This window comes from Girardinichthys multiradiatus, chromosome 20 (genome assembly GCF_021462225.1).
Source record: "Girardinichthys multiradiatus isolate DD_20200921_A chromosome 20, DD_fGirMul_XY1, whole genome shotgun sequence".
NCBI lineage: Eukaryota > Metazoa > Chordata > Actinopteri > Cyprinodontiformes > Goodeidae > Girardinichthys > Girardinichthys multiradiatus.
Window position 1 is genome coordinate 470451 of NC_061812.1, and position 27456 is coordinate 497906.

The 27456-nt window shown below is 43.5% G+C and overlaps 1 protein-coding gene across 1 annotated transcript in view; it reads left to right on the plus strand.

Annotated features, from left to right (window-relative positions):
* The first annotated feature begins 494 nt into the window (after positions 1-494).
* The window catches only part of pik3c2b (phosphatidylinositol-4-phosphate 3-kinase, catalytic subunit type 2 beta), a 48194-nt gene continuing 21232 nt past the window's right edge, over positions 495-27456 (plus strand). Inside the window, exons 1-11 of the mRNA XM_047347716.1 lie at positions 495-777; positions 15138-16036; positions 16517-16617; positions 16900-17060; positions 22416-22536; positions 25774-25885; positions 26485-26564; positions 26646-26709; positions 26781-26927; positions 26995-27028; positions 27122-27317. Coding sequence (XP_047203672.1) covers positions 15182-16036; positions 16517-16617; positions 16900-17060; positions 22416-22536; positions 25774-25885; positions 26485-26564; positions 26646-26709; positions 26781-26927; positions 26995-27028; positions 27122-27317 — 1871 coding nt within the window. The 5' untranslated portion in view covers positions 495-777; positions 15138-15181. The remainder of the gene's footprint in view (positions 778-15137; positions 16037-16516; positions 16618-16899; positions 17061-22415; positions 22537-25773; positions 25886-26484; positions 26565-26645; positions 26710-26780; positions 26928-26994; positions 27029-27121; positions 27318-27456) is intronic.

The window sequence follows — 27456 nt, forward strand, 5'->3', positions numbered from 1 at the left end:
AAATGATAATACAAATCACATGCCCAGCATGTGGATGCAGACATCTGACCAAAGTCAAGTAAAGACCAAAATGAACAAATACTTCATTGGCTGCGTGCTGCAACATAAGGGATACTCCTCCATCTTCCGAACCTTTTACAGCTGTTCATACCAGATCCAATCTAAAGAGACGCAATTTCTTTAGAGCACAACATGCTCTCAACAGGTCAATAGGAAATAACAGAACACCTTCTTTCCTTTAAAATAAAGTCCTATTAAGACCTCTAACAGCAAATAAAAGACACAAATTAATGTCAGTTTCAAACGAATAAATAAATGTATAGAGAAAACAGTAATCAGTAACTCTCCCACTCCCTCCAAAGATGCTCAGCAGGACCTGACATTTATTCTGAAAGGTAAACCGGAATCTCCCTGTGGGTATTGATAGACATGACAACTCTGCAGCTGTCCATGTGACCTTTTATTTTGAAAGGAAACCCGGAAACTCAGTGTGTATTGATGGGTTTTGATAGAGCTCTGCAGCTGCCCAGCAGCCGTCGCCCCGCGGTCCTCGCCTCTTTTTCCCGTCTAGCAGAACCTCTCTTGGCGTCCTGTATTGGTTACCTAGAAAGAGGATCTGAACCCAACGCAGCTGGAGGTCGGTTCCCCGGTCTGGATGAGAAAACCGGCCGCAGCTGTAACTCCATACCGTTATTCCGCCTGGATCGATGTGAATCCTGGGGGAAAGTAAAGATGGCAGCCGCTGGCCCCTCACGGACTCCGTAGTTTGACGGACAGGTAAGACTGTACACCTGTCGGTTAGTTTCACTGGTTCTGCGGCCAACACGGACCAGTCTGTTATATTCATCATAGGTCTGACCCATCGAGCAAGCATGTTAGATTTTAGGGTTTGAACCAAACTTCATTAAAAGATCTCACATTTAAAAATATTCCACCCTCTCTGTGGGCCCAGACTATGGTTCGGACAGAGGTAAGGTTGAAGTTCCAATGGGCAGGACCCTCTAGTAAATTCGGCTCTGAAATGATTAACATCCAAGTATGGTTCCTGGGCAGAAATGTGTTTTATTTCAGTCGAGGTTCGTAACTTCGCATCGCTCCCGCTGAGTTGAAAATCTACAGTAAAATCTAAAATCAGCAACATTTAAACTGAGTTTCGGGTCAGTGTAAACCTGAGTGATGCAGTGGGATCAATATGAAGTAAAAATATGAAACAGAAGTTTAGAATTAGTTAGATCCTTCAGGTTTTCTGCTGATAAATAAAGTGTGAGACGGTTGAATGGAGTCTGGTTGGATGGTCTCTGTGAGGCTGCAGTAGCTGATGGGTCCACCTGACCTTACTGACCTCCTGTGCGCCTCCGAGTCTGCGCACATCAGCTGTTTACCTCCGTCTGACAGTATTCACCAAGTTCAACTTTAATCAGTGAAACGGAGACAGAAGCTCAGGTGAAATATCACTAAATAAATCAGAAGGATTTATAAGTTATGTCAAACATTACATATTATATGTGATCAGTTTGAGTGTCACTGAACCAGAAATAACTGCAGCTGGTTGGATCAATGAGAAAATCGGTCATCCATCCATCCTGGATTTTTTCTGGATAATCCTTAAAACTGTTCCTCCGTCCTCCATGATCAGATTCAGACAACAGTGATGATCCGGACCAGCATTGGTTCTGGATGCTCTCCGATGCAGAACTGAGGTCTGTTTGATGTTTGTGGTTCTCCAGCAAAGCGAAACTGGTTTTAAGAACCTCTGTGGCTTCAGTGGGACTTCAGCAGACAGCGTGTGAATCAAAGTGCTGATTTCAGTAGATGCAGCTTTTCCAAACTGCACTGTCTTTAATGTGCTGATTCTGGCCCAGATCTTCCTGAAAGGGACCATTCAGGTTCCTTCGCGTGTTTGGTTCCAGTGGTTTCTCCCTATAAGCAGTTCTGAGGGGTTCAGAGGAACCAGAACAGGCTCGAGATGTTTCTCAGAGGCTTTATTAATGTGAGCAGAAGCTCAGACATAGATAATTAGTGGAGGCAGCGCCATAGAAAGAGTTACGACACCCTATGAACTCACGTGGTTCATGTAGCTCAATAGTTCCAATCATCTCAGTGGTGTCAGTCGGTTTGAACGGCTTCAGGCGCAACATAACGCAAAAAGCGACTTTTTTCACTCTTTCCTGCGATTTTTGGTAATTATTCAATAATGAACTGATTACTGGCTACTAAATCATAATTTGAAAATACAAACAGAAGTAACAATACCTAATATAAATGCTCTTTCTGATCTCCTCCGCATGCTAGCACATGCTAGCAGGGATGCTATAACTGTATTCTGTGCTAGCGGTTAAGAGCTCTGATCAAACTTACCTTCAGATCTACATCCTATACTACGTGGAAAGATCTATTGCCTATGTATTTCACAAACATATGTAAAAGGAGCAGAATTTAATTTTTATTTAAAAATTAAATAATTTTTAAATGAATGAGGAAGATATCTCTATATATATCTATATGTACATGTCTAGATATAGATATATAGAGATATCTCTCTCTCTCTCTGTGTATATATATATATATATATATATATATATATATATATATATATATATATACAGTACAGACCAAAGGTTTGGACACACCTTCTCATTCAAAGAGTTTTCTTTATTTTCATGACTATGAATATTGTAGCTTCACACTGAAGGCATCAAAACTATGAATTAACATGTGTGGAATTATATACTGAATAAAAAAGTGTGAAACAACTGAAAATATGTCTTATATTCTAGGTTCTTCAAAGTAGCCACCTTTTGCTTTGATTACTGCTCCACACACTCTTGGTATTCTGTTGATGAGCTTCAAGAGGTAGTCACCTGAAATGGTTTTCACTTCACAGGTGTGCCCTGTCAGGTTTAATAAGTGGGATTTCAAGCCTTATAAATGGGGTTGGGACCATCAGTTGTGTTGTGCAGGAGGTGGATACAGTACACAGTTGATAGTCCTACTGAATAGACTGTTAGAATTTGTATTATGGCAAGAAAAAAGCAGCTAAGTAAAGAAAAACGAGTGGCCATCATTACTTTAAGAAATGAAGGTCAGTCAGTCCGAACAGTTGGGAAAACTTTGAAAGTGTCCCCAAGTGCAGTCGCAAAAACCATCAAGCGCTACAAAGAAACTGGCTCACATGAGGAACGCCCCAGGAAAGGAAGACCAAGAGTCACCTCTGCTGCAGACGATAAGTTCATCCGAGTCACCAGCCTCAGAAATCGCAGGTTAACAGCAGCTCAGATTAGAGAACAGGTCAATACCACACAGAGTTCTAGCAGCAGACACATCTCTAGAACAACTGTTAAGAGGAGACTGTGTGAATCAGGCCTCCATGGTAAAATAGTTGCTAGGAAACCACTGCTGAGGACAGGCAACAAGCAGAAGATACTTGTTTGGGCTAAAGAACACAAGGAATGGACATTAGACCAGTGGAAATCTGTGCTTTGGTCTGATGAGTCCAAGTTTGAGATCTTTGGTTCCAACCACCGTGTCTTTGTGCGGCGCAGAAGAGGTGAACAGATGCCTGAACCTGAACCCAATCGAGATGGTTTGGGGTGAGCTGGACCACAGAGTGAAGGCAAAAGGGCCAACAAGTGCTAAACATCTCTGGGAACTCCTTCAACACTGTTGGAAAACCATTTCAGGTGACTACCTCTTGAAGCTCATCAACAGAATACCAAGAGTGTGTGGAGCAGTAATCAAAGCAAAAGGTGGCTACTTTGAAGAACCTAGAATATAAGACATACAGGTCCTTCTCACGGCACGTCCCTCCTCCCGGTGGGACGTGCCTGGAACACCTCCTGAGGAAGGCGTCCAGGAGGCATCCGGTATACAGGTCCTTCTCAAAATATTAGCATATTGTGATAAAGTTCATTATTTTCCATAATGTCATGATGAAAATGTAACATTCATATATTTTAGATTCATTGCACACTAACTGAAATATTTCAGGTCTTTTATTGTCTTAATACGGATGATTTTGGCATACAGCTCATGAAAACCCAAAATTCCTATCTCACAAAATTAGCATATCATTAAAAGGGTCTCTAAACGAGCTATGAACCTAATCATCTGAATCAACGAGTTAACTCTAAACACCTGCAAAAGATTCCTGAGGCCTTTAAAACTCCCAGCCTGGTTCATCACTCAAAACCCCAATCATGGGTAAGACTGCCGACCTGACTGCTGTCCAGAAGGCCACTATTGACACCCTCAAGCAAGAGGGTAAGACACAGAAAGAAATTTCTGAACGAATAGGCTGTTCCCAGAGTGCTGTATCAAGGCACCTCAGTGGGAAGTCTGTGGGAAGGAAAAAGTGTGGCAGAAAACGCTGCACAACGAGAAGAGGTGACCGGACCCTGAGGAAGATTGTGGAGAAGGGCCGATTCCAGACCTTGGGGGACCTGCGGAAACAGTGGACTGAGTCTGGAGTAGAAACATCCAGAGCCACCGTGCACAGGCGTGTGCAGGAAATGGGCTACAGGTGCCGCATTCCCCAGGTCAAGCCACTTTTGAACCAGAAACAGCGGCAGAAGCGCCTGACCTGGGCTACAGAGAAGCAGCACTGGACTGTTGCTCAGTGGTCCAAAGTACTTTTTTCGGATGAAAGCAAATTCTGCATGTCATTTGGAAATCAAGGTGCCAGAGTCTGGAGGAAGACTGGGGAGAAGGAAATGCCAAAATGCCAGAAGTCCAGTGTCAAGTACCCACAGTCAGTGATGGTCTGGGGTGCCGTGTCAGCTGCTGGTGTTGGTCCACTGTGTTTTATCAAGGGCAGGGTCAATGCAGCTAGCTATCAGGAGATTTTGGAGCACTTCATGCTTCCATCTGCTGAAAAGCTTTATGGAGATGAAGATTTCATTTTTCTGCACGACCTGGCACCTGCTCACAGTGCCAAAACCACTGGTAAATGGTTTACTGACCATGGTATCACTGTGCTCAATTGGCCTGCCAACTCTCCTGACCTGAACCCCATAGAGAATCTGTGGGATATTGTGAAGAGAACGTTGAGAGACTCAAGACCCAACACTCTGGATGAGCTAAAGGTCGCTATCGAAGCATCCTGGGCCTCCATAAGACCTCAGCAGTGCCACAGGCTGATTGCCTCCATGCCACGCCGCATTGAAGCAGTCATTTCTGCCAAAGGATTCCTGACCAAGTATTGAGTGCATAACTGTACATGATTATTTGAAGGTTGACGTTTTTTGTATTAAAAACACTTTTCTTTTATTGGTCGGATGAAATATGCTAATTTTGTGAGATATGAATTTTGGGTTTTCATGAGCTGTATGCCAAAATCATCCGTATTAAGACAATAAAAGACCTGAAATATTTCAGTTAGTGTGCAATGAATCTAAAATATAGGAATGTTAAATTTTCACCATGACATTATGGAAAATAATGAACTTTATCACAATATGCTAATATTTTGAGAAGGACCTATATTTTCAGTTGTTTCACACTTTTTTGTTCAGTATATAATTCCACATGTTAATTCATAGTTTTGATGCCTTCAGTGTGAAGCTACAATATTCATAGTCATGAAAATTAAGAAAAACTCTTTGAATGAGAAGGTGTGTCCAAACTTTTGGTCTGTACTGTACATATCTATCTATCCATCTATCTATCTATCTATCTATCTATCTATCTATCTATCTATCTATCTATCTATCTATCTATCTATCTATCTATCTATCTATCTATCTATCTATCTATCTATCTATCTATCTATCTATCTCTATCTCTATCTCTATCTCTATCTCTATCTCTATCTCTATCTCTATCTCTATCCCTCTCTCTCTCTCTCTCTCTATCTATCTATCTATCTATCTATCTATCTATCTATCTATCTATCTATCTATCTATCTATCTATCTATCTATCTATCTATCTATCTATCTATCTATCTATCTATCTATCTATCTATCTATCTATCTATCTATCTATCTATCTATCTATCTATCTATCTATCTATCTATCTATCTATCTATCTATCTATCTATCTATCTATCTATCTATCTATCTATCTATCTATCTATCTATCTATCTATCTATCTATCTATCTATCTATCTATCTATCTATCTATCTATCTATCTATCTATCTATCTATCTATCTATCTATCTATCTATCTATCTATCTATCTATCTATCTATCTATCTATCTATCTATCTATCTATCTATCTATCTATCTATCTATCTATCTATCTATCTATCTATCTATCTATCTATCTATCTATCTATCTATCTATCTATCTATCTATCTATCTATCTGTCTATCTGTCCGCCCGTCCGTCCGTCCGTCTGTCTGTCTATTGGTATGAAGAGTAAAAGAGACATTAGATGGACCAAAACACATAAAAAAGCCATACAACTTCGCTTTTCTGTGGGCTCAACAGGCTTCTTCAGGACATGAGTCTCCCTGACGTCAGAACCCACATTAAGCTGGAACCAGATGTGCCAGGAGAAGTTTTCAACATGCTCCAACTAAAGGTTGACAGTTTAACAGAGATGGAAAGAGAATGTATACTTTACTCTAGATGAAATGGCAATCACCCCTAGTGTGGAGCTGCACCTACGAACAGGGAAGCTGTTTGGGGATGTGACGCTGCCTGGTCACACAGGAGCTGCAACACATGCATGTGTTTTTATGTTGGCAGGAAGTACAACAAGATGGAAGCAAGTTGTGGCTTACCATTTTAGTGGCAATTCCAGTAATGGAGCTAATTACAAGCCAGTCATCCTAGACATCATTGAGAGAGCAGCTTCCATAGGTCTTGTTGTGGTAAACATCACCACTGACATGGGCAGTGCTAACCGAGCGATGTGGCGGGCTTTTGGAGTGAGCCACAAGAAAACATTTGTCTAACACCCAGTAAGACCAGACAAAAGGCTGTACTTCATGCCAGATGTCCCTCATCTGGTGAAGAATTTGAAGAGTGCCCTGGTTAGTGGTCAGACCTTCACAATTCCACCAGAGATTGTACAAAAAGAGAGTCTGCCACACAATGAGGTTTCACCGGGTCCTTTGAAAGATTTGGTAGATTTTCAGGAACAAATGCCTTTGAAAATTGCTCCAAATCTTTCACAAAAAACCCTTCAGCCCAGTCATTTTGACAAAATGAAGGTGGGGCCTGCATTGAATGTCTTTAGTAAGTCAGCAAGTGCAGGTCTGAAATACATGGTGGAGCAGGAGCAGCGACCCACCTCTAATCTGACAACAGCCTGGTTTCTGGAGCAGGTGAACCACTGGTTTGACCTCATGTCCTCTCGTCACCCTGTGATGGGACTCAGCAGGCACAAGATGGAAGAGTACAACAAAGCTATTAAATTCCTCCAAGACATGTTAGCACTCTTCAGTGGACTTAGAATAGGTCCTACAGGAAGCTGGAAACCAGTGCAAACAGGAATTGTGATGGCAACATCTACAATTTTAGGTATTCAGAAAGACATGCTTGACCATGGACACGTTTGTGTTGACAAGCAGGTTTACTCAGGACTGACTTGAAAACTTGTTCAGCTGCATAAGGCAAATGAATCCAGTCCCAACACCAGTGGAGTTTCACCAGGCACTGAGATCAATCTCAGTTGGGCAGTTTCTTACAACTGTAAAATCAGGAAGCTATAAGCAGGATGGCGGCAGTCTTCTGGCAGAGTTCCTGGACATTAAGGAGACATTTCCCAGTCCTGGCCTTCGTGTGGAGCAGCTGATTGGAGACACAGATACTCCTGACCTCACCAACAGCGAAACATGTATTCTGTACCATCTTACAGGATACATTTTAAATAAAGTCATCAAACATTCCAACATCTGTGATGGATGCTCAAGTTCAATTAAGCAAAATGATGACACTTTGGAAGGAGAGCACAGTACCCTATTGATACTGAAGGAATTCAAACCAGGAGTGCTGTGTTGGCCATCACATGAAGCCTTCAGTCTGGTCCAGAAAGTTGAAAAACTTTTCAGAACAAGGTCCAGTCAATCTGTCATGGATACTCTAGAGAGAGAAGCAAATCTATTAGGAAGCATGCTTCCTTCATGTCACGATGTGCAAAGAAAAATAACCACCAGATTCATCAGGCTGAGACTAAGAATAGCAGCAAAACATCGTTAATGAAAGAAAAAAAATTCTGGCCAACGCTGGACATCTTGGAAGTAAAAGCCAGGCGAAAAACACAAAGAAAAAACCTCATCTTGCACCCAACAAACATCCCTCAGCAAACACCTTGACTGTTACCACAGAAGAGCTTGGTCTCCCACCCAGGGCAGCTTCAATGCCTGTACATATATAAAAATGTTGCAATGATTGCATTTAATATGTGATGAACTAATTTCTGATCACTTTGATTGGATTTCTTATTTGTTTGACATCCTCCCCATCAACCAGTCAGCTCCAGCACCAAATCAAGAAGAATACAGCAGTGTTACCTTTGATTGTTTAAAAGTATTTTTTGTTACTGTTCTGTATATTGATGCTGATATGTTCCTGTAATAATTCTTAATTTCTTGTTCTGTCTTGAGATAGATTCTAATATCTACTTCAACTTCAACCATGACTAGCAAATATAAAACAAATGTTAAGTAAAAGTCCTGCTGTAAATACCAGCTTTGTGAAGGTCTTAAAAATAGTAAGAGCTGAATCAAGATGTTTGAACAAAAGGATTTTAAGGACAGAAATCTTGTTACCTTTGTGGTGCTTTGTTTGCAACATGGTTCAGCAGTTCATTTAAGCCATTCTCGTGTGGTTTACCTGGAAAAGAATAATACAAAATGACTCATCTTCACCGTCTAAACCCGCCATGCTTGCTATCAGCTAGCTGCACTTAAAATACAACATGCTTAATTAACTAACCCTGACGATATAATATATAATTGCTAAACTGTGATATAGAACAGTCATCTAAAGCTTCACAATAGCAAAATAATGGTGTATTTTCATCAACTTACCGTAAAAAATCCTCCCGAAACACCGAGAATGAACTACGTCCGACGCTGGAGCTGCTGGTGTTTGAAACTATTAGCAGCTCCATGATCCACGTGACTTCCATTCTTTCTATAGAAGTCAATGGGAGTGTCATCACTCTCTCTTTCTATGGCGCTGCTGGAGGGTATAAAAGTTTACAATATTTATTAAAATGTCACACTTGTCCTGATATAAATAAATAAATTCAGTTCAATCCTGGAGTCCAGAAGTTGAAGGTTCTGTCATGAAGATCATGACTCTGTCTGGGATGTTCTGAGAGAACCCTTCATGATGTCACCCCAGCTGGCTGACCTTCCTCGGTGGTTCCTTCTTTCTTCACTTCGTGTGGAAGTGGAGTTGTCCAAATAACCCAGCTGATGTACTGCTCTTTACCACAGAACCTTTCCTTTAAAAACTGAAACAGAACATCCTCTGATGGCTGCAGATCATTGAGTGTTCACACTGAGGCTAATCACTGAGATCCTCATCCAGAGTCAGTGAGGTCCTCATGGAGTCATCTCCCCTCCTTCATCTCAGCAGAGCAAACAGCAGGGGTGATCTGCTGGTGGAAACACCACCATGTCCTGCAGATGTGAGCAGGTTAATGTCTCTGGTGCAGACACAGCAGCTACAGTGAGATGTTTCCTCACGGCAGCTCCAGGTGTCAGAGAACAGAAACGTTGCTCTGTGAGAACATCATGGACTTGAATTAGTGAGGAGTCACCTTCAGGATGGTGGTCCAGAGTCAGTGATAGGTGGAGATGTTTACATAAAGCTTTTGATGTTCTTCCTAGGAACTGATTCATCTCTATTTGTTCTGAAGTCAGCGAAACTTTATTGCATTTGGACCAAAGCAGTTTCTCGGTTCTGCAGCTTTAAAATGACCTCTAGCTTTTGGTGAATATTTCCTTCTGAACGTCACAAACAGAGCTGCTGCTTGTGAATCTGATACTTTGCCTCTCTTGGCTTTGATCTTCATTAAAGGGCACCTATGATGCTTTTAAATCCTTCCTTTCCCCCTTAAATCATCCAGCTGTGGTCTATATAAGGTGGAACCTCAACGCTTTGGTCTGAACTCCTTGTTCTTGTAGCTCCTCAGGCTCCTCTTTTACCTGTTCTGAGGAACGTCTGAGAGCAACTTGTTTTGGTGCCGTCTCTTTAAATGCTGCTGAGGCACTTTACACCCCGCCCCCTAAAGGTCAAAGAGCGCTCCACTTTAACCCGTTCGGCCATTTTTGTAGTTTGATAACAATGATCTAGCACCACAGAAACTAGACAAAAACAGCAACAACAATGAAAACTGTTAATGTAATAATAATATTAAAACACGCAGAACGGTTCTGTTCTCCAGAAGCTAAAAGCAGCACCAACATCAGCAGAAGACCCGATGCTGCTGCTATCAGAACCACGGCCAGGACGTCACATCTACACAATAAATTCATGTCTAAAATAAAGTTTGGTGTCATTTAAGCGTTATTTGCAGCTTCCTGCATCCGTCGTTTCCATAGACAGAAGGAACCGAGCCCTTAATCAGATGAAGTCTTTCAGCAAATCCTTCTTGATACTGGAGGAGGTTGATGAAGAACTCGTCCTTCAAGAACTTCATGCAGACGAAGAGGAATTTTTCCACTGATGTGGGAACATTTCCATGAAATAAAATTTAATCAGGAACTTTAAGAGGTTCTGATGCTGGGGGACGGTGTCATGAATTGTGTGTTAAAACACCCAACAACCCAACCGAACTTATCCTCTTTCAGCGTCGGCACTCTTCAGCTTGGACTACAAAATCACAGCGAGAAATAAAAATTACAAATACAAGAAATTGATCAGCCGCAGATCCATGACCTTATTTAGCTGTTCAGCAGGAAAAACTGTGACAAAACAGTTGGAAAAATGTAACAAATGATAGAGAAACCTGAACGGACTGAAAAATACCACCCAAACAGAAACCTGGAGAGACTAAATTCAACTTTTCTGCCCTTCTACAGAGTTCAGGTACACAGGAAAATGTATTTAAAGGCTAAAAAAGTAGATTTTGCAGGATATGTCCCCTTCGTTATGCGGCAGCTTGGAGGGATGTTCCTGTGAGTGGACTCATGATACTTTGTGTAAATGTGGCAGCAGAGAGGCGCTGTTTGCTCCACAGCAGATTGAGAAGAAGATGTTCATAGTGGGGCTCTGCTTCTTGTCAACCAGGCACCAGCAGCACGAACTGGAGCTAAAAACAATGAGTGTGCTGTGGTTCGGATGGTTCGGATCAGCTGACAGTGACAGCCTCTGATCATCACTGAACATCTTACTTCAGGTCTGACCGGGTGTTTCTCTCAGGTTGGATCTTCTGTTCTGGTTCAAACGGGCTCAGGTGCGTCTTCAGAGAGACAGGCAGCTCCAGGCAGCAGTTCATGTAACTGTCCCAGCACAGGGTTTCAGTCAGGTTTAGGTTTGGACTTTGACTAGACCATTCTAGCACTTTGATTCTTTCCTTTTTCAGCCATTCTATTGTAGATCTGCTGCTGCGTTTTGGGTCATTGTTCTGTTGATGACCCAGTTTGGACCAAGTTGCAGCTGTTGGATAGATGGACTCATGTTGACTTTGAATACTTGGTATACAGAGGACTTTATGATACACTTAGTGACTACAAGGTGCAAAACAAGCCCACATCATCAGCCCTCCACCACCATGCTTGACAGTTGGTATGAAGTGTTTGAGTTGAACTTTAACCTTTAATCTGCTAACTGAAGCTTGTAGAGCCTGAGCTTCACGCTCTGACCTTGGGTTGAATCTGTTGGGACATCCACTCATAGGAAGGTTATCTGAAATGTTTTCCTCTTGGGAATAATCTTTCTTTCTGTAGGATGGTGCACTTCAGATGGTTTGGAGATGACCTTATGACCCTTCCCAGGTTGATGGGCAGGAACAGGGAATTCTCTAGGGTCAGTGCTGCTTTCTTTCTGCCTTGGCTCCAGAGAAGCAAACTGCCCAAACTCCTACTTCCACAGAGGTGCTCACAATGATGATGAGCAGCAGCTGATGGTTTCCTTCTTAGATCCTGAGGAAGCACTGAGGTTGGACAGTTTATTGTGGGTGATCTGTTGTTCCACTCAGGTTTTTTAGACCTACTGAGGACCAGGTGGGAGGGAGACATGAGGAAATTAGATGTATTTCCCAGTAACAGAAACTGGTTTCTAGTCTGAGCTTCAGGCTGTTTGTGTGTATCTGGCAGGAGGTGGGGCTGCAGTTACAGCCAAGCCCCGCCCCTCTCTGATTCTGTTCCTGTTGTCACTCAGTGACCTCGGTCATGTGACTCCAGCCCCCCCACACCTTCATTAAAAAGGCTTTTGTCTGTTTTCACACAGGCTCAACGTTCTCTTCTTCTCCTGATTTATCTGCATCATTCTTCAGATATGAATCAGAAATGGAAGAATATGATTAAACCAGCTGTAGTTTGAGCTGCACCAGCCTAAAACGCTGATGTACAGTCAGACAGGAAAAAAAAAACCTCAATAATATTTTTATTTATTTAAAAAATAGAAATAAATAAATGAAAATCTGTGAAAAATATTTCAGAACCAGGTTAGTTTCTCTTTCTGTTATTTGAAACTCTTTGGGTTCAGTTTATTTATGTGATGGTGATTCCCAGCAGGTCATCTCCAGACACTTTACTAAACAAACAGATCCAGTTTATACTCAGAACTTTATAATCAGTCCAATCTTACAAACAGATTCAAGTAATTACATTCATTCTAATTAGATCCTCATTTTTCAAGTTCAGTTTATTATTGCAGTTGGTAAAAGTTTTCTACTTAAGGAAACTCAGCAGTTTGCATCAAGTCTCTTTGCAGCAATCCATCATACTGAGGATGCATGTAACAGGAAGAAACCTCCAGCAGAACCAGAACCAGGCTCAGTGTGAGCGGCCATCTGCCACGACCGACTGGAGGTTTGAGAGAACAGAGCAGAGACACAAAGAAGCACTGATCCAGGAGTACTTTCTATGGGAAGGAAAAGTAAATGTTAATGGATGTAGCTCCTTTAGTCGTTTCATCTAGAAAGAAAGAACAGATAAACTCTGAGCCAGTTTTCAAGGTTAGAGTCTGAAAGAGAGCACATAGAGTTAGTTACAGTAGAAGCTCAGTCAGTAGCCATGTCTAGGAGAGAGAAAGGGTTAAACACTAAAAGACAGGGTCATGTGGATCATCTGTAGAAGGTGAGCATTAAGTTGTTGCCAGCAGAAGCTTGGATGATGCTGTAAACCTGCAGTCTGAGAACCAAGTGATCTGTTAGGAACATATGGACCAAACAGATCTCTGATGTTTGATGGAGCTAGATCATTAAAGAGCCCGTCACATCGAATTTTCATTATAAATCCAATTACATTTATGGAAAGGAAACATTGATAAAATATTTTAGAAAGTAAATTTATGCTGCTGAAATGAACAGTTGTTGAGATATATGGTCATAAATTTCACTAAAAAAGCATTTCCAGGCTACTCCTTTGTGCTCTTTTATGATGTAGAAGGGGAACCCCGTCACGTAAACTGACTGCCGCTACAATGGCAACAGCAAAGAATCTGATGTTTCTTTAAATGTATTTCAGTCACTATCAGAGAGAGACGCAGCAGAGTCGGTCAGCTTTCATCAGATGCTGCAGCATGATGACCATCTAGTGTGAACCCAGCGTCACTCCACCTAGATCTGGCTATATTAATAAATACACCCATACATTTATATATACACTTGTATATATTAGCAGTTGTTAACATTCGATCATTTAGATCAGTTACTGGGTTAACTAACGTATTATAAACTGAGCAACTAAACATTAAATGCACCAAATGAAGCAACAAATACAGCTTCTCTGCCCTCAGTGAACTCATCCATTGTAGAAGAAAACCCATGAAAATATCTGGATGCATCAAACAAAGAATAAAGCAGTTTACCTTCCACAGAATGACTTGGTTTGGACTTGCTGCCACATTTATCACTGGCTTTTATTGAGAAATCTGCCTATGGTTCTTGGAGCTCTTCTGGGCTTCGCAGTGGAACGGACTGGACCGGACCGGAGCCGATGCAGAGTAAATCCAGGGTTACAATAAATGGCAGCAAGGCATGATTCAAGATCCTTAGACACTATCTGTCGTCATTTTTGTACTTTATATCAGAACCTTTAGAGAGACATTTATTTAAATATATTGTAAGCACGTGTAATTCATCTTATTTTATTAATAATAATCCTCATTTCAGTTTATTATTAATAATAATAGTAATCCAAAAACATGACTGTTAGGTAAATTGGTGTCTCTAAATTGCCTCTAGGTGTGAATGAGTGTATGTCTGTGTTGCCCTGAGAAGGACTGGCGACCTGTCCATGGTGGACCCGGCTTCTCGTCCGTAGACTGCTGGAGATAGGCACCAGCTTCAATGTGACCCACTATGGAAGAAGCGGTATAGAAAATGACTGACTGACTGATTAATAATAATAAAAATAATAATTTCAGATTTTTAATTATTAACAATGACTGCTGATATCTAAATGTACGTTTGCAACCAGGAAGTGTTCTTACCTGCTGAGCCTTGATCCATTTAGCAACAGCAGCAACAACCTTTTATTTGGAGATCTTTTCCCATCAGATCTTCTGAACAGCGAGGCTATAGACTCTGCTTCAACGTCCTCCTTCATCTGCAGATATCTGACCTCTGACATCATTTCTCTGGTCGATTCAGAGGTTTCTTGTTTGAAGCAGTTTGCTGAGAAGTCCTCTGATCACACCTGGCTGTGCATGGTGGGACCAGCCCATCTGTCCCTCCTCAGTTTTCCAGCTCTGATCCAGGCAGCTCTGATCCTCTTCCCTTCAGGAAAGTAGTGCAGACTAACGGCTGCTGTCATAGTGTTGCTGCCACCACCAGCAATACACCGTTTCACCGTATGAATGCTGTTTTTAACGCAACTTGGCTTCTACCTGAACATTTTATCATGCTTGTGAACTGTAGAATAGGGTTCTCTACTCCCACTCTGAAGGCTGCCTGCTAGAATAGGTTCTGCAGAACCAACCTGAAGAGAACCATAATCTGCAGCTTTACTGGATGCCCTGTTGAACCTGATTTAAAAAGCTCTAATGAGATTATTTTTCCACCACAGATCTCCCAGAAGGTTCCCCTGCATCTCCTCAGCTTGGAGGCACCATGTCTGCAGCTCAAACCGAAAAGGAGAGCAGCGAGGCGGGCTGGGGGTGTCTGGAGTCTCTGGGGCTTAGTCAGAGAGAGCTGGTTCTGGCCGAGGCCCTCCAGATGGAGTACGATGCTCTCTCCAGACTTAAACAGGACAAGAACGGGACTGGAACCAGCCACACAGAACCTGGAGCTCCCAGCCAAACCAGCTTAAAGACTCCAAATCCTTCTACAGATCGAGCCCGGCCCATGCCCAGTCAGAACCTTCCCGCCCCCTCAGGAGGGAACCTGCTGATGGATCTCTCTGGATCAGACTCTTCACTGAACCAGCCTGGGGGGTCCCAGTTTCCGCTTCCCCTCCCACCCAGGCCATCCCCTCCTCAAGGGGTGTTCATGAAGGAGTCCCCCTACATCCTGGACTGTCCTGAGGTCAGTAAGTTCAGGGACCTCACTGGATCCAGCCCTGAGGACTCATTTGGACCAAGCTTAGGGTTTCTTTCTAAAAGCTCTTCCCTCCCTGACGATGTTCCCCCTGCCATCCCACCCAGACATCCCCTGCGTCCTCCGTCAGGGTCAGAGATCCCCTTCCTGCCCCCCCGACCACCTACCGCCCCCCGAGACGTGAACCTGTTTCAGCCTGAAGTGGACCAGCTGAAAGTGACCTCAGCAGAACTGAACTATGACATCATCAATGACTCACTCTCAAGACTCAACGAGGGCAGACCTCCACTGCCAGCTCGGCACACTAACGGGGACCAACCAGGGAAGCCCGTGGCTCGCAGTAAGACCCTCCCACCACAGGTGCCTCCCAGGACCTACATACCTGCAGTGAAGAGCTACAAGAACCTGCGGCGGGTTTCTGCAGACCCGGTAAGAATCTGACAGCCAGCCAGCCTGATAAAGTTGTGGGCTACACTGTAAATGGGGTGGAGGGGAAGCTTAGGCTCTGACTCCATCTAGTCCAGTTTTGAAGGAGGGTCTGCTTGTTTGGAGCTGCAGAAACAGAGACTCACTGTCTGAGGGTCTGCATCACTTTCTGTAATCAAACCTAGGCTTAAATCGTCTTTTGACTGGTCCAAAGGTACAGACGATTCATTGGTAAACTGGACTGAGAGTTTCATTCTGGTTCCTCCATGTTTCTTAGAAAGAACACAGTGTTTCCTTCCAGTTCACTGCAACATGTTGAGACTTCAGTTTAAACACCAGTCAGACCAGTTTAACTAGCAGGGCAACAGCAACGTCTCCACAGCATGAATATTTATTAAACCTTCATCTGAGGTCAGGTTTCTACAACTGCAGAAACCATTTAAAAAACTCTGCTCTGATTGGCTGCCTCTGTGTGACTGACAGGTGTCTCTGGGCTCCAGGACCAATGGATTTGGATGCGAGCTGTTCCAGGTGTCAGAGGAGAGAGACGAGGAGGTGGCGGCTTTCTGTCACATGCTGGATGTGTGAGTGACTCGCTGAACAGACTTAGAGACGCCGTTGCTATAATGATGCTTGGGTCTTTATTTAAACAGAAGTAACTTGATGGTTTTGTTTTCCAGCTCAGACAGTAACATCTCAGAGGTCCAGATCTAATCTGAATGTTTACACATAAACATCTTGTGACAATGGTGACCAGACCCAGAACTGGCCTTTATTCTTCTGAAAAACATCAGATTTTACCTACATGGAGGTGGAAAGGTGTGAATGGATACACCTGATCACTGACATCATCTGTGTCTGTGCAGGCTGCGCTCAGCGTACCCTTACAGTGACCGATCTAAGAACTCGGGCTTCGTGTGGTCTCCCTCTGTCGGCCATGATGAGCTGCACCTGGCTCTTGGAGTGGGCGTGAAGGTGACGGTGGTCAGCGAGGACTTCAGGGAACCTCTGACCTTCCCCTGTGATGGTAAGAAGCTGCAGCTCAGTTCAGTCTGACTGACATTCCCTCTGTGTGATGGTACCAGACATCTGAAGTTAAAGTGTTCTGTAGGAGAACAATCAAATATCTAAATAATTCAATTCAATTCAGTTTATTTATATAGCGCCAATAAGGATATTAGAACATGTTAAATAAGTGATCTGAAACGATCTAAAGCCCCTGGCATATATGGTAAACTTCTGTTGAATCCTTTTCATTTATTTCCCTTGTACTTCTTCCTATGTTAGCTCAGCTTACATGTAGCGATAGCACAGAGTAGCGTTATCGCAGAGCATGTAGCCTTGGCGCAGCTAGGATGTAGCCTTGGCGCAGCTAGCATGTAGCCTTAGCGCAGCTAGCATGTATTGTTAGTTTGTAGTCTGGCTAGCATGTAGCGTTAGCTTGTAGCACTAGCGCATCGAGCATGTAGCAGTAGCACAGCTAGCATTTGGCATTTGCGCAGCTAGCATGTAATGTTAGCTTGTAGCATTAGCGCAGCTAGCATGTAGCGTTAGTTTGTAGTGTTAGCGCAACTGGCATATAGCAGTAGCACAGCTAGCATGTAGCATTAGCTTGTAGTGTTAGTGCAGCTAGCTTGTAGCATTGTTTGGTATGTCGTATTTCCTGTCAGTCTGCCTCTTTGGGAAAGTATCTCTGAACAACTCTTTGTGTTTGCCTTGTCGTCTGAAGAGGTTAGCATGTTTCCTCTGGCTGTAGTCGCCATGTTAGCAGAGGTTAAACCTCCAGCAGCAGTTCAGGGAGAAGAGGGGCTCAGGGTCTCTGTTATCGCAGCGCTGCTAGAAGAAGGGGTTAGTTTATATCGATTTTGACACAAATGAGTATCTTTGGATGATTAGTTTTTTTTTATATGGATTATATTCAATTAAGTTTTATTTCTATAGCGCCAATTCACAACACGTCGTCCCAAGGCGCTTCACAAAAGTCAGGTTCATACATTCCAATTAATAACTAATCATTGAACAGTTCAGTCAGATTAAGTTATTTATTCAAATTGGATAAAAAGTTTTTCTATCTAAGGAAACCCAGCAGATTGCATCCAGTCAGTGACTTGCAGCATTCACTCCTCCTGGATGAGCATGTAGAGACAGTGGACAGTCACTGGTGTTGACTTTGCAGCAATCCCTCATACTGAGCATGCATGTAGCGACAGTGGAGAGGAAAAACTCCCTTTTAACAGGAAGAAACCTCCAGCAGAACCAGAACCAGGCTCAGCGTGAGCGGCCATCTGCCACGACCGACTGGGGGTTTGAGAGAACAGAGTAGAGACACAAAGAGAACAAAGAAGCACTGATCCAGGAGTACTTTCTATGGGAAGGAAAAGTCAATGTTAATGGATGTAGCTCCTTTAGTCGTTTCATCTAGAAAGAAAGAACAGATAAACTCTGATCCAGTTTTCAAGGTTAGAGTCTGAAAGAGAGAACATAGAGTTAGTTACAGTAGAAGCTCAGTCAGTAGCCATGTCTAGGAGAGAGAAAGGGTTAAACACTAAAAGACAGGGCCATGTGGATCATCTGTAGAGGGTGAGCATTAAGTTGTTGCCAGCAGAAGCTCGGACGATTCCCCTCTCCAGAAAGGTGTCACAGGTAGACACAGAGTCAGGCCAGGTGTAGCTTCTAGGAAGAGAAAAGAGAGAACAAAGTTAAAAGCTGAAATAACAGCAAATAATGCAAAATTGGAGAGTAGTGTGAGAATGTAGCGAAGAGGGTGAAAGTGTTCATTATGTTCTCCAGCAGCCTAAGCCTATAGCAGCATAACTACAGAGATAGCTCAGGATAAACTAAGCCACTCTAACTATAAGCTTTATCAAAAAGGAAAGTTTTAAGCCTAGCCTTAAAAGTAGACGGGGTGTCTGCCTCACGGACTAAAACTGGGAGCTGGTTCCACAGGAGAGGAGCCTGATAACTAAAGGATCTGCCTCCCATTCTACTTCTAGAGACTCTAGGAACCACCAGTAAACCTGCAGTCTGAGAACAAAGTGCTCTGTTAGGAACATATGGACCAATCAGATCTCTGATGTATGATGGAGCTAGATCATTAAGGGCTTTATATGTGAGGAGGAGAATTTTAAATTCTATTCTGGATTTAACAGGGAGCCAATGAAGGGAAGCTAAAATAGGAGAAATATGATCTCTCTTTTTAATTTTCATCAGAACTCTTGCTGCAGCATTTTGAATCAGCTGAAGGCTTTTAACTGCATTTTGTGGACATCTTGATAGTAAAGAATTACAATAGTCCAGCCTTGAAGTAACAAATGCATGGACTAGTTTTTCAGCATCACTCCTGGACAGGATATTTCTAATTTTGGCAATGTTCTGGAGGAGAAAGAAGGAAATCCTAGAAACCTGTTTAATATGGGATTTAAATGACATGTCCTGGTCAAAAATAACACCAAGGTTTTTATTTTATTATCAGAGGTCAATTTAATGCCATCCAGGTTAAGTGATTGACTAAGCAGTTTCATTTTTAAAGACTCCGGTCCAAAGACGACAACATTTAAAGTCATCCAAGTTTTTATATCTTCAAGACATGCTTGTAGTCTATCTAACTGGTTGGGTTCATCAGGATTTATGGATAAGTAAAGCTGAGTATCATCAGCGTAACAGTGAAAATTTATTCTATGCTGCCTGATAATTTGACCTATTGGAAGCATATACAGGTCCTTCTCAAAATATTAGCATATTGTGATAAAGTTCATTATTTTCCATAATGTCATGATGAAAATTTAACATTCATATATTTTAGATTCATTGCACACTAACTGAAATATTTCAGGTCTTTTATTGTCTTAATACGGATGATTTTGGCATACAGATCATGAAAACCCAAAATTCCTATCTCACAAAATTAGCATATCATTAAAAGGGTCTCTAAACGAGCTATGAACCTAATCATCTGAATCAACGAGTTAACTCTAAACACCTGCAAAAGATTCCTGAGGCCTTTAAAACTCCCAGCCTGGTTCATCACTCAAAACCCCAATCATGGGTAAGACTGCCGACCTGACTGCTGTCCAGAAGGCCACTATTGACACCCTCAAGCAAGAGGGTAAGACACAGAAAGACATTTCTGAACGAATAGGCTGTTCCCAGAGTGCTGTATCAAGGCACCTCAGTGGGAAGTCTGTGGGAAGGAAAAAGTGTGGCAGAAAACGCTGCACAACGAGAAGAGGTGACCGGACCCTGAGGAAGATTGTGGAGAAGGGCCGATTCCAGACCTTGGGGGACCTGCGGAAGCAGTGGACTGAGTCTGGAGTAGAAACATCCAGAGCCACCGTGCACAGGCATGTGCAGGAAATGGGCTACAGGTGCCACATTCCCCAGGTCAAGCCACTTTTGAACCAGAAACAACGGCAGAAGCGCCTGACCTGGGCTACAGAGAAGCAGCACTGGACTGTTGCTCAGTGGTCCAAAGTACTTTTTTCGGATGAAAGCAAATTCTGCATGTCATTCAGAAATCAAGGTGCCAGAGTCTGGAGGAAGACTGGGGAGAAGGAAATGCCAAAATGCCAGAAGTCCAGTGTCAAGTACCCACAGTCAGTGATGGTCTGGGGTGCCGTGTCAGCTGCTGGTGTTGGTCCACTGTGTTTTATCAAGGGCAGGGTCAATGCAGCTAGCTATCAGGAGATTTTGGAGCACTTCATGCTTCCATCTGCTGAAAAGCTTTATGGAGATGAAGATTTCATTTTTCAGCACGACCTGGCACCTGCTCACAGTGCCAAAACCACTGGTAAATGGTTTACTGACCATGGTATCACTGTGCTCAATTGGCCTGCCAACTCTCCTGACCTGAACCCCATAGAGAATCTGTGGGATATTGTGAAGAGAACGTTGAGAGACTCAAGACCCAACACTCTGGATGAGCTAAAGGCCGCTATCGAAGCATCCTGGGCCTCCATAAGACCTCAGCAGTGCCACAGGCTGATTGCCTCCATGCCACGCCGCATTGAAGCAGTCATTTCTGCCAAAGGATTCCCGACCAAGTATTGAGTGCATAACTGTACATGATTATTTGAAGGTTGACGTTTTTTGTATTAAAAACACTTTTCTTTTATTGGTCGGATGAAATATGGTAATTTTGTGAGATATGAATTTTGGGTTTTCATGAGCTGTATGCCAAAATCATCCGTATTAAGACAATAAAAGACCTGAAATATTTCAGTTAGTGTGCAATGAATCTAAAATATATGAATGTTACATTTTCATCATGACATTATGGAAAATAATGAACTTTATCACAATATGCTAATATTTTGAGAAGGACCAGTATATAGTAAAGATAATTGGCCCAAGTACTGAACCCTGTGCTACTCCACAATTAACCCTGGAGTTTAAAGATGATTTATCATTTACATGAACAAACTGGAATCTGTCAGACAGATAAGATTTAAACCAGCCTAGCGCTGTTTAAGGTTTAATTACAGCTACCTTAAAAGCCTGTGGTTCTGATCCATTTACTAAAGATAGATTAATCATGTCTAAAATGGGGCTGGTAATCAGAGGGAACACTTCCTTAAATAATTTGGTTGGGATTGGGTCTAACATACAAGTTGAAGGTTTAGATGAAGCTAATATTTCTGATAACTCAGGAAGCTTCACAGGATCAAAACAGTCCAAACACAGATCAGGTTCTACAGTTATTTCCAATGTTGTCTCACTAGATGAGGATGAAGTAATCATCTTCAGGAGTATGTCAAAGATTTTATTTTTAATAGAATCAATTTTATTTAAGAAGAATCCCATAAAGTCATGACTGCTGAGAGCTAAGGGAATGGATGGCTCAACAGAGCTATGACTCTGTGTAAGTTTAGCAACTGTACTAAAGAGAAACCTAGGATTATTCTTGTTCTCTTCTATTAATGATGAGAAATAAGCTGTTCTAGCTTGGTGAAGTGTCTTTTTATACAACAGTAGGTTATTTTTCCAGATTAAGTAGGAATCCTCTAGGTGTGTAGAGCGCCATTTTCTCTCCAATTATGGATATTTAATTGTTTCATTAACCCTAATCTATCTAGTTACTTTAGTCCAGACATCATCCTCAGCTCTTATTCTGACACTCATCATCATTCTGCTTACTCTTATTGTGAAAGAACACAAAGAGAGTAACTTAGGTTACCATGGTGACAAATTCATTACCATCACTACTCCCTCACTGAGCTGCTGATCTTTGTCTTCATATTTAATAATGAAAGCTTAAACCTTCTCTCTGTCCCTATGGTTACGCTGATGTTTTACATGATGTCTTGTGTGTTTGTTTTGATTATCTGCATTTCGAGCATGTTCCTGTCTGGTTCTGAACCTATCTTGACCCGTCTTTGTGTCTCAGGCTCATCCACAGTGGACCTGCTGATCTATCAGACTCTGTGCTACACTCAGGAGCACCTGGACCACCTGGACGTGGACAACTACCTGCTGAAGGTTTGCGGACAGGAAGAGTTCCTCAACAAGTAAGAACTTGACCTCTACAGCTAGTTCTGTTGTTCCAGCAGTTCTTCATATTAAAGGTTTAGCAGCAGCTACTGAGAGGTCAGAAACATTTGAAGGTTCTATTTCTAGCATTGACAACCAGAACTGAAACTGTCTCTGTGGTCCAGAGAACTGGAACTAATCTTGGCTCAGATTATCAGAACCACAGCAGCTAATTAATCAATTGACCATTTCAGATTAAGGGTAGTGGAACCTCCTGGAGCTTCATGGAGATGGACCTAATCATACTTTTTGAATGAAATCAGTTCACCGTTGTAGGTGGACAGCTGCTTCCAGACGGTTATGCAATTCTGGACCTCTGGTACTGGCCTCTCAGAGCTACTGCAAGGAAGTAACTGTCCTCACACACACTGCTGTATGTTATTGTGTGGATGTTTGTGTGTGTGAGAGATAGCTTCCTGCTACGAGACAATAACTAATGTAGAACCTGTTTACTGGATCTGGATCAGTTTGTGGATCTGAACCTCTCAGACACGAACATTAATAACTTTTATACCAATAAAACTAAATCATACGAGCTGAAAACTGTGCAGGTCTGAATAAATAATAAAGATCTTAAAATTGTAGTTGGATCAAACATAGATGGTTCCAGTCTGCTGGGATGCGGTTCTGATCCTGGGTAAACCAGTGAACGGGACTCGGGGAGCCTAATCCTGTCTGGCAGAAGGTGTCCTGGTCAGATGGATCCAGTTTTCTGTTCGGTTTCTGTCCATCTCTTACCTGGGAACGCACAGCAACAGAATGCATTGTGGGAAGCCAGCAGGAACAGTGTGATGCTTTGGGTCCAATGTCCATGTGGACCTTACTTTGACCCGTAGCATTGATACAAATAGTGTCCAACTGTTCCTATCAGTATTTCCTGGTGGCAGGTGCCGCTTCCAGCAGGATGACTCTCCTGTCAGTCTGCAAGATCACAACAACCAACCACACGCCACGGCCCGTTTAGAGGTCTTGACCCAAGTGTCTGTTAACAGCCCCGTCTCTTCTGTAATGGCTCCACCTCCAGTCTTCCAGGACTTACTGACGCTGCTGCTAACGGCTCAGAGTTAGAGACCTTCAGAAGATCAGAGGAGACCAGGAGGAGAAAGATCAGAGTGAACTGGAAGAAACACTGTAATATGAAAACTAACCTGTGAACTCTGAACAATACTGATACTGTCCCTATGTCTGTCTCTGTCTCCACCTGTCTGTCTGTCTGTCTCTGTCTCCACCTGTCTCTATGTCCTTCTTATGTTCCTCTGTCTGTCTCCACCTGTCTCTATGTTCCTCTGTCTGTCTCCACCTGTCTCTATGTTCCTCTGTCTGTCTCCACCTGTCTCTATGTTCCTCTGTCTGTCTCCACCTGTCTCTATGTTCCTCTGTCTGTCTCCACCTGTCTCTATGTCCCTCTGTCTGTCTCCACCTGTCTCTATGTCCCTCTGTCTGTCTCCACCTGTCTCTATGTTCCTCTGTCTGTCTCCACCTGTCTCTATGTTCCTCTGTCTGTCTCCACCTGTCTCTATGTCCCTCTGTCTGTCTCCACCTGTCTCTATGTTCCTCTGTCTGTCTCCACCTGTCTCTATGTCCTTCTTATGTCCCTCTGTCTGTCCACCTGTCTCTATGTCCTTCTTATGTTCCTCTGTCTGTCTCCACCTGTCTCTATGTCCCTCTGTCTGTCTCCACCTGTCTCTATGTCCTTCTTATGTCCCTCTGTCTGTCTCCACCTGTCTCTATGTCCTTCTTATGTCCCTCTGTCTGTCTCCACCTGTCTCTATGTCCTTCTTATGTTCCTCTGTCTGTCTCCACCTGTCTCTATGTCCCTCTTATGTCCCTCTGTCTGTCTCCACCTGTCTCTATGTTCCTCTGTCTGTCTCCACCTGTCTCTATGTCCTTCTTATGTCCCTCTGTCTGTCCACCTGTCTCTATGTCCTTCTTATGTTCCTCTGTCTGTCTCCACCTGTCTCTATGTCCCTCTGTCTGTCTCCACCTGTCTCTATGTCCTTCTTATGTCCCTCTGTCTGTCTCCACCTGTCTCTATGTCCTTCTTATGTCCCTCTGTCTGTCTCCACCTGTCTCTATGTCCTTCTTATGTTCCTCTGTCTGTCTCCACCTGTCTCTATGTCCCTCTTATGTTCCTCTGTCTGTCTCCACCTGTCTCTATGTTCCTCTGTCTGTCTCCACCTGTCTCTATGTCCCTCTGTCTGTCTCCACCTGTCTCTATGTCCCTCTGTCTGTCTCCACCTGTCTCTATGTCCTTCTTATGTTCCTCTGTCTGTCTCCACCTGTCTCTATGTCCCTCTTATGTCCCTCTGTCTGTCTCCACCTGTCTCTATGTTCCTCTGTCTGTCTCCACCTGTCTCTATGTCCCTCTGTCTGTCTCCACCTGTCTCTATGTTCCTCTGTCTGTCTCCACCTGTCTCTATGTTCCTCTGTCTGTCTCCACCTGTCTCTATGTCCCTCTGTCTGTCTCCACCTGTCTCTATGTCCCTCTGTCTGTCTCCACCTGTCTCTATGTCCCTCTGTCTGTCTCCACCTGTCTCTATGTCCTTCTTATGTCCCTCTGTCTGTCTCCACCTGTCTCTATGTCCTTCTTATGTCCCTCTGTCTGTCTCCACCTGTCTCTATGTCCCTCTGTCTGTCTCCACCTGTCTCTATGTCCCTCTGTCTGTCTCCACCTGTCTCTATGTTCCTCTGTCTGTCTCCACCTGTCTCTATGTTCCTCTGTCTGTCTCCACCTGTCTCTATGTCCTTCTTATGTCCCTCTGTCTGTCTCCACCTGTCTCTATGTCCTTCTTATGTCCCTCTGTCTGTCTCCACCTGTCTCTATGTCCCTCTGTCTGTCTCCACCTGTCTCTATGTCCCTCTGTCTGTCTCCACCTGTCTCTATGTTCCTCTGTCTGTCTCCACCTGTCTCTATGTTCCTCTGTCTGTCTCCACCTGTCTCTATGTTCCTCTGTCTGTCTCCACCTGTCTCTATGTCCCTCTCTCTGTCTCCACCTGTCTCTATGTTCCTCTGTCTGTCTCCACCTGTCTCTATGTCCTTCTTATGTCCCTCTGTCTGTCTCCACCTGTCTCTATGTCCTTCTTATGTTCCTCTGTCTGTCTCCACCTGTCTCTATGTTCCTCTGTCTGTCTCCACCTCTCTCTATGTCCCTCTGTCTGTCTCCACCTGTCTCTATGTCCCTCTGTCTGTCTCCACCTGTCTCTATGTCCCTCAGCTCTCAGACTCTGGCTGGTCTGGAGTTTGTCCAACAGTGTCTGAAGTTTGACTGGGACATCCGGCTGTTTCTCACCAAGAGATCTATTATCAGCACCAAGCTGGCCCGCACGGTACACACACACACACACACACACACACACACACACATCCAGGTTTTACTGTCTTTATGAGGACTTTCCAGTCACTTTCATTGACTTCCATTCATTTCCTTGATTTCTAGGGCCTAACCCTAACCAATTCATACCTAACCCTAACCCATAACTCATTTAATGTCCTAGTCCTAAACCTAACCCCCAAGAACTGAATTTGGAAAAGTGAGGACCAGGAAATGTCTTCACTTTGTGATTAAAAATACAAAAAATGGTTGTCACACAGCAACAAGTACAAGAACACACACACAGTTCAATCTAAGAGGAAATGAAACAACCAGCTGTGAGTTCACAGGAACCTGGTTTCTCTGTGGTGTAAAAAAACACAGTAGCCTGTGGAAAAAACCTGTCACACATCCTGATTCGTAAAGTTAAAATGAGTCCAGTTTCAGAGAAGAACATCACCCCTACAGTTGAGCAGCAGGTATTAAACAGGCCAACCCTGTCTAATCCTGTCAGCACCTGAAGATCAGATCTGTGTTACTCTCCCCAGACCAATCAGATCTAAGATCCGCAGGAAGTGAATCACTGACAGAGATTTATTTTTTCCTTCCACACAGAAGGAAGATGATGATACGGCGTCTTCCCTGAACCACTGCATCCTGCTGCAGGAGCGTCCAATCAAACAGACCGTCACCAGGTGAGGAGCCAGGCCTTGCTGCAGAGCTCTGACTAGTTGGTCTCAGAGCCAGTTAACAAGTGTTTCCATGTGTTTGATCAGGGAGGCTCTGACTCTGCTGCTGGACACGTTTCACAATGAGGCAGAGTCCTTTCTGCTGTCTGAGGTAACCTGCACGCTCTCTCTCTCTCTCACACACACACAAAAACACACTCTTCATCATGTCCCCCTCTCAAGGTGGAGCTACTGCTGCATGTGGAGCGCCTTGTCCAATCAGTGAAGGCCCTCTGCAGCTCATTAGCTGCTGTGGAGACCCCAGATGTGACAGCAGCCTTAAACCAGCTCCCAGCGTGTCCCTGTCGTCTGCAGCCAAAGGTTCTAAAGGTGAGAGGTTCAGAGGTTCTGAAGATTCGGCAGATGCTCCATAGTCTAATGTGTTTATGTTTCCCAGGATGCTTCAGTGCTGTCACTCAGAGAGAACAGAGGTACGAACAGAAACACTGTGATACTGGTTAGGTCTTGCAGCAGTACTCTTCCCAGGGTCTTCGGTGTTTTTCACTCCTCCTGTCCTTCTGCAGAGTCGGTGGTGGAGAAGCTGACGGCAGCCATCTTGGACCTGGTTGAGCTGTACTGCGGCACGTTTAACGCTAACTTCCACACCACACCGCAGAGTCGGAGCTGCACTTCGCCAGTGCAAGAAGCTGGCCTCGTCACCAACGTGCTGTCTTTCACTGTGTACGCGGCCCACCGAGTCCCCATCACCTGGGCCACCAGGTACAGTGGGTCACCAAGGAGCACTGTGTTGCATCAGAGCGTCTGCATGTTCACACAGAATGAGTTCGCATCAGGTTTCATTTTCTAGACTAAAAGGTTGGAAAGGTTCCTTTGTAGCTGTTGTTCTGATTCTGACTCG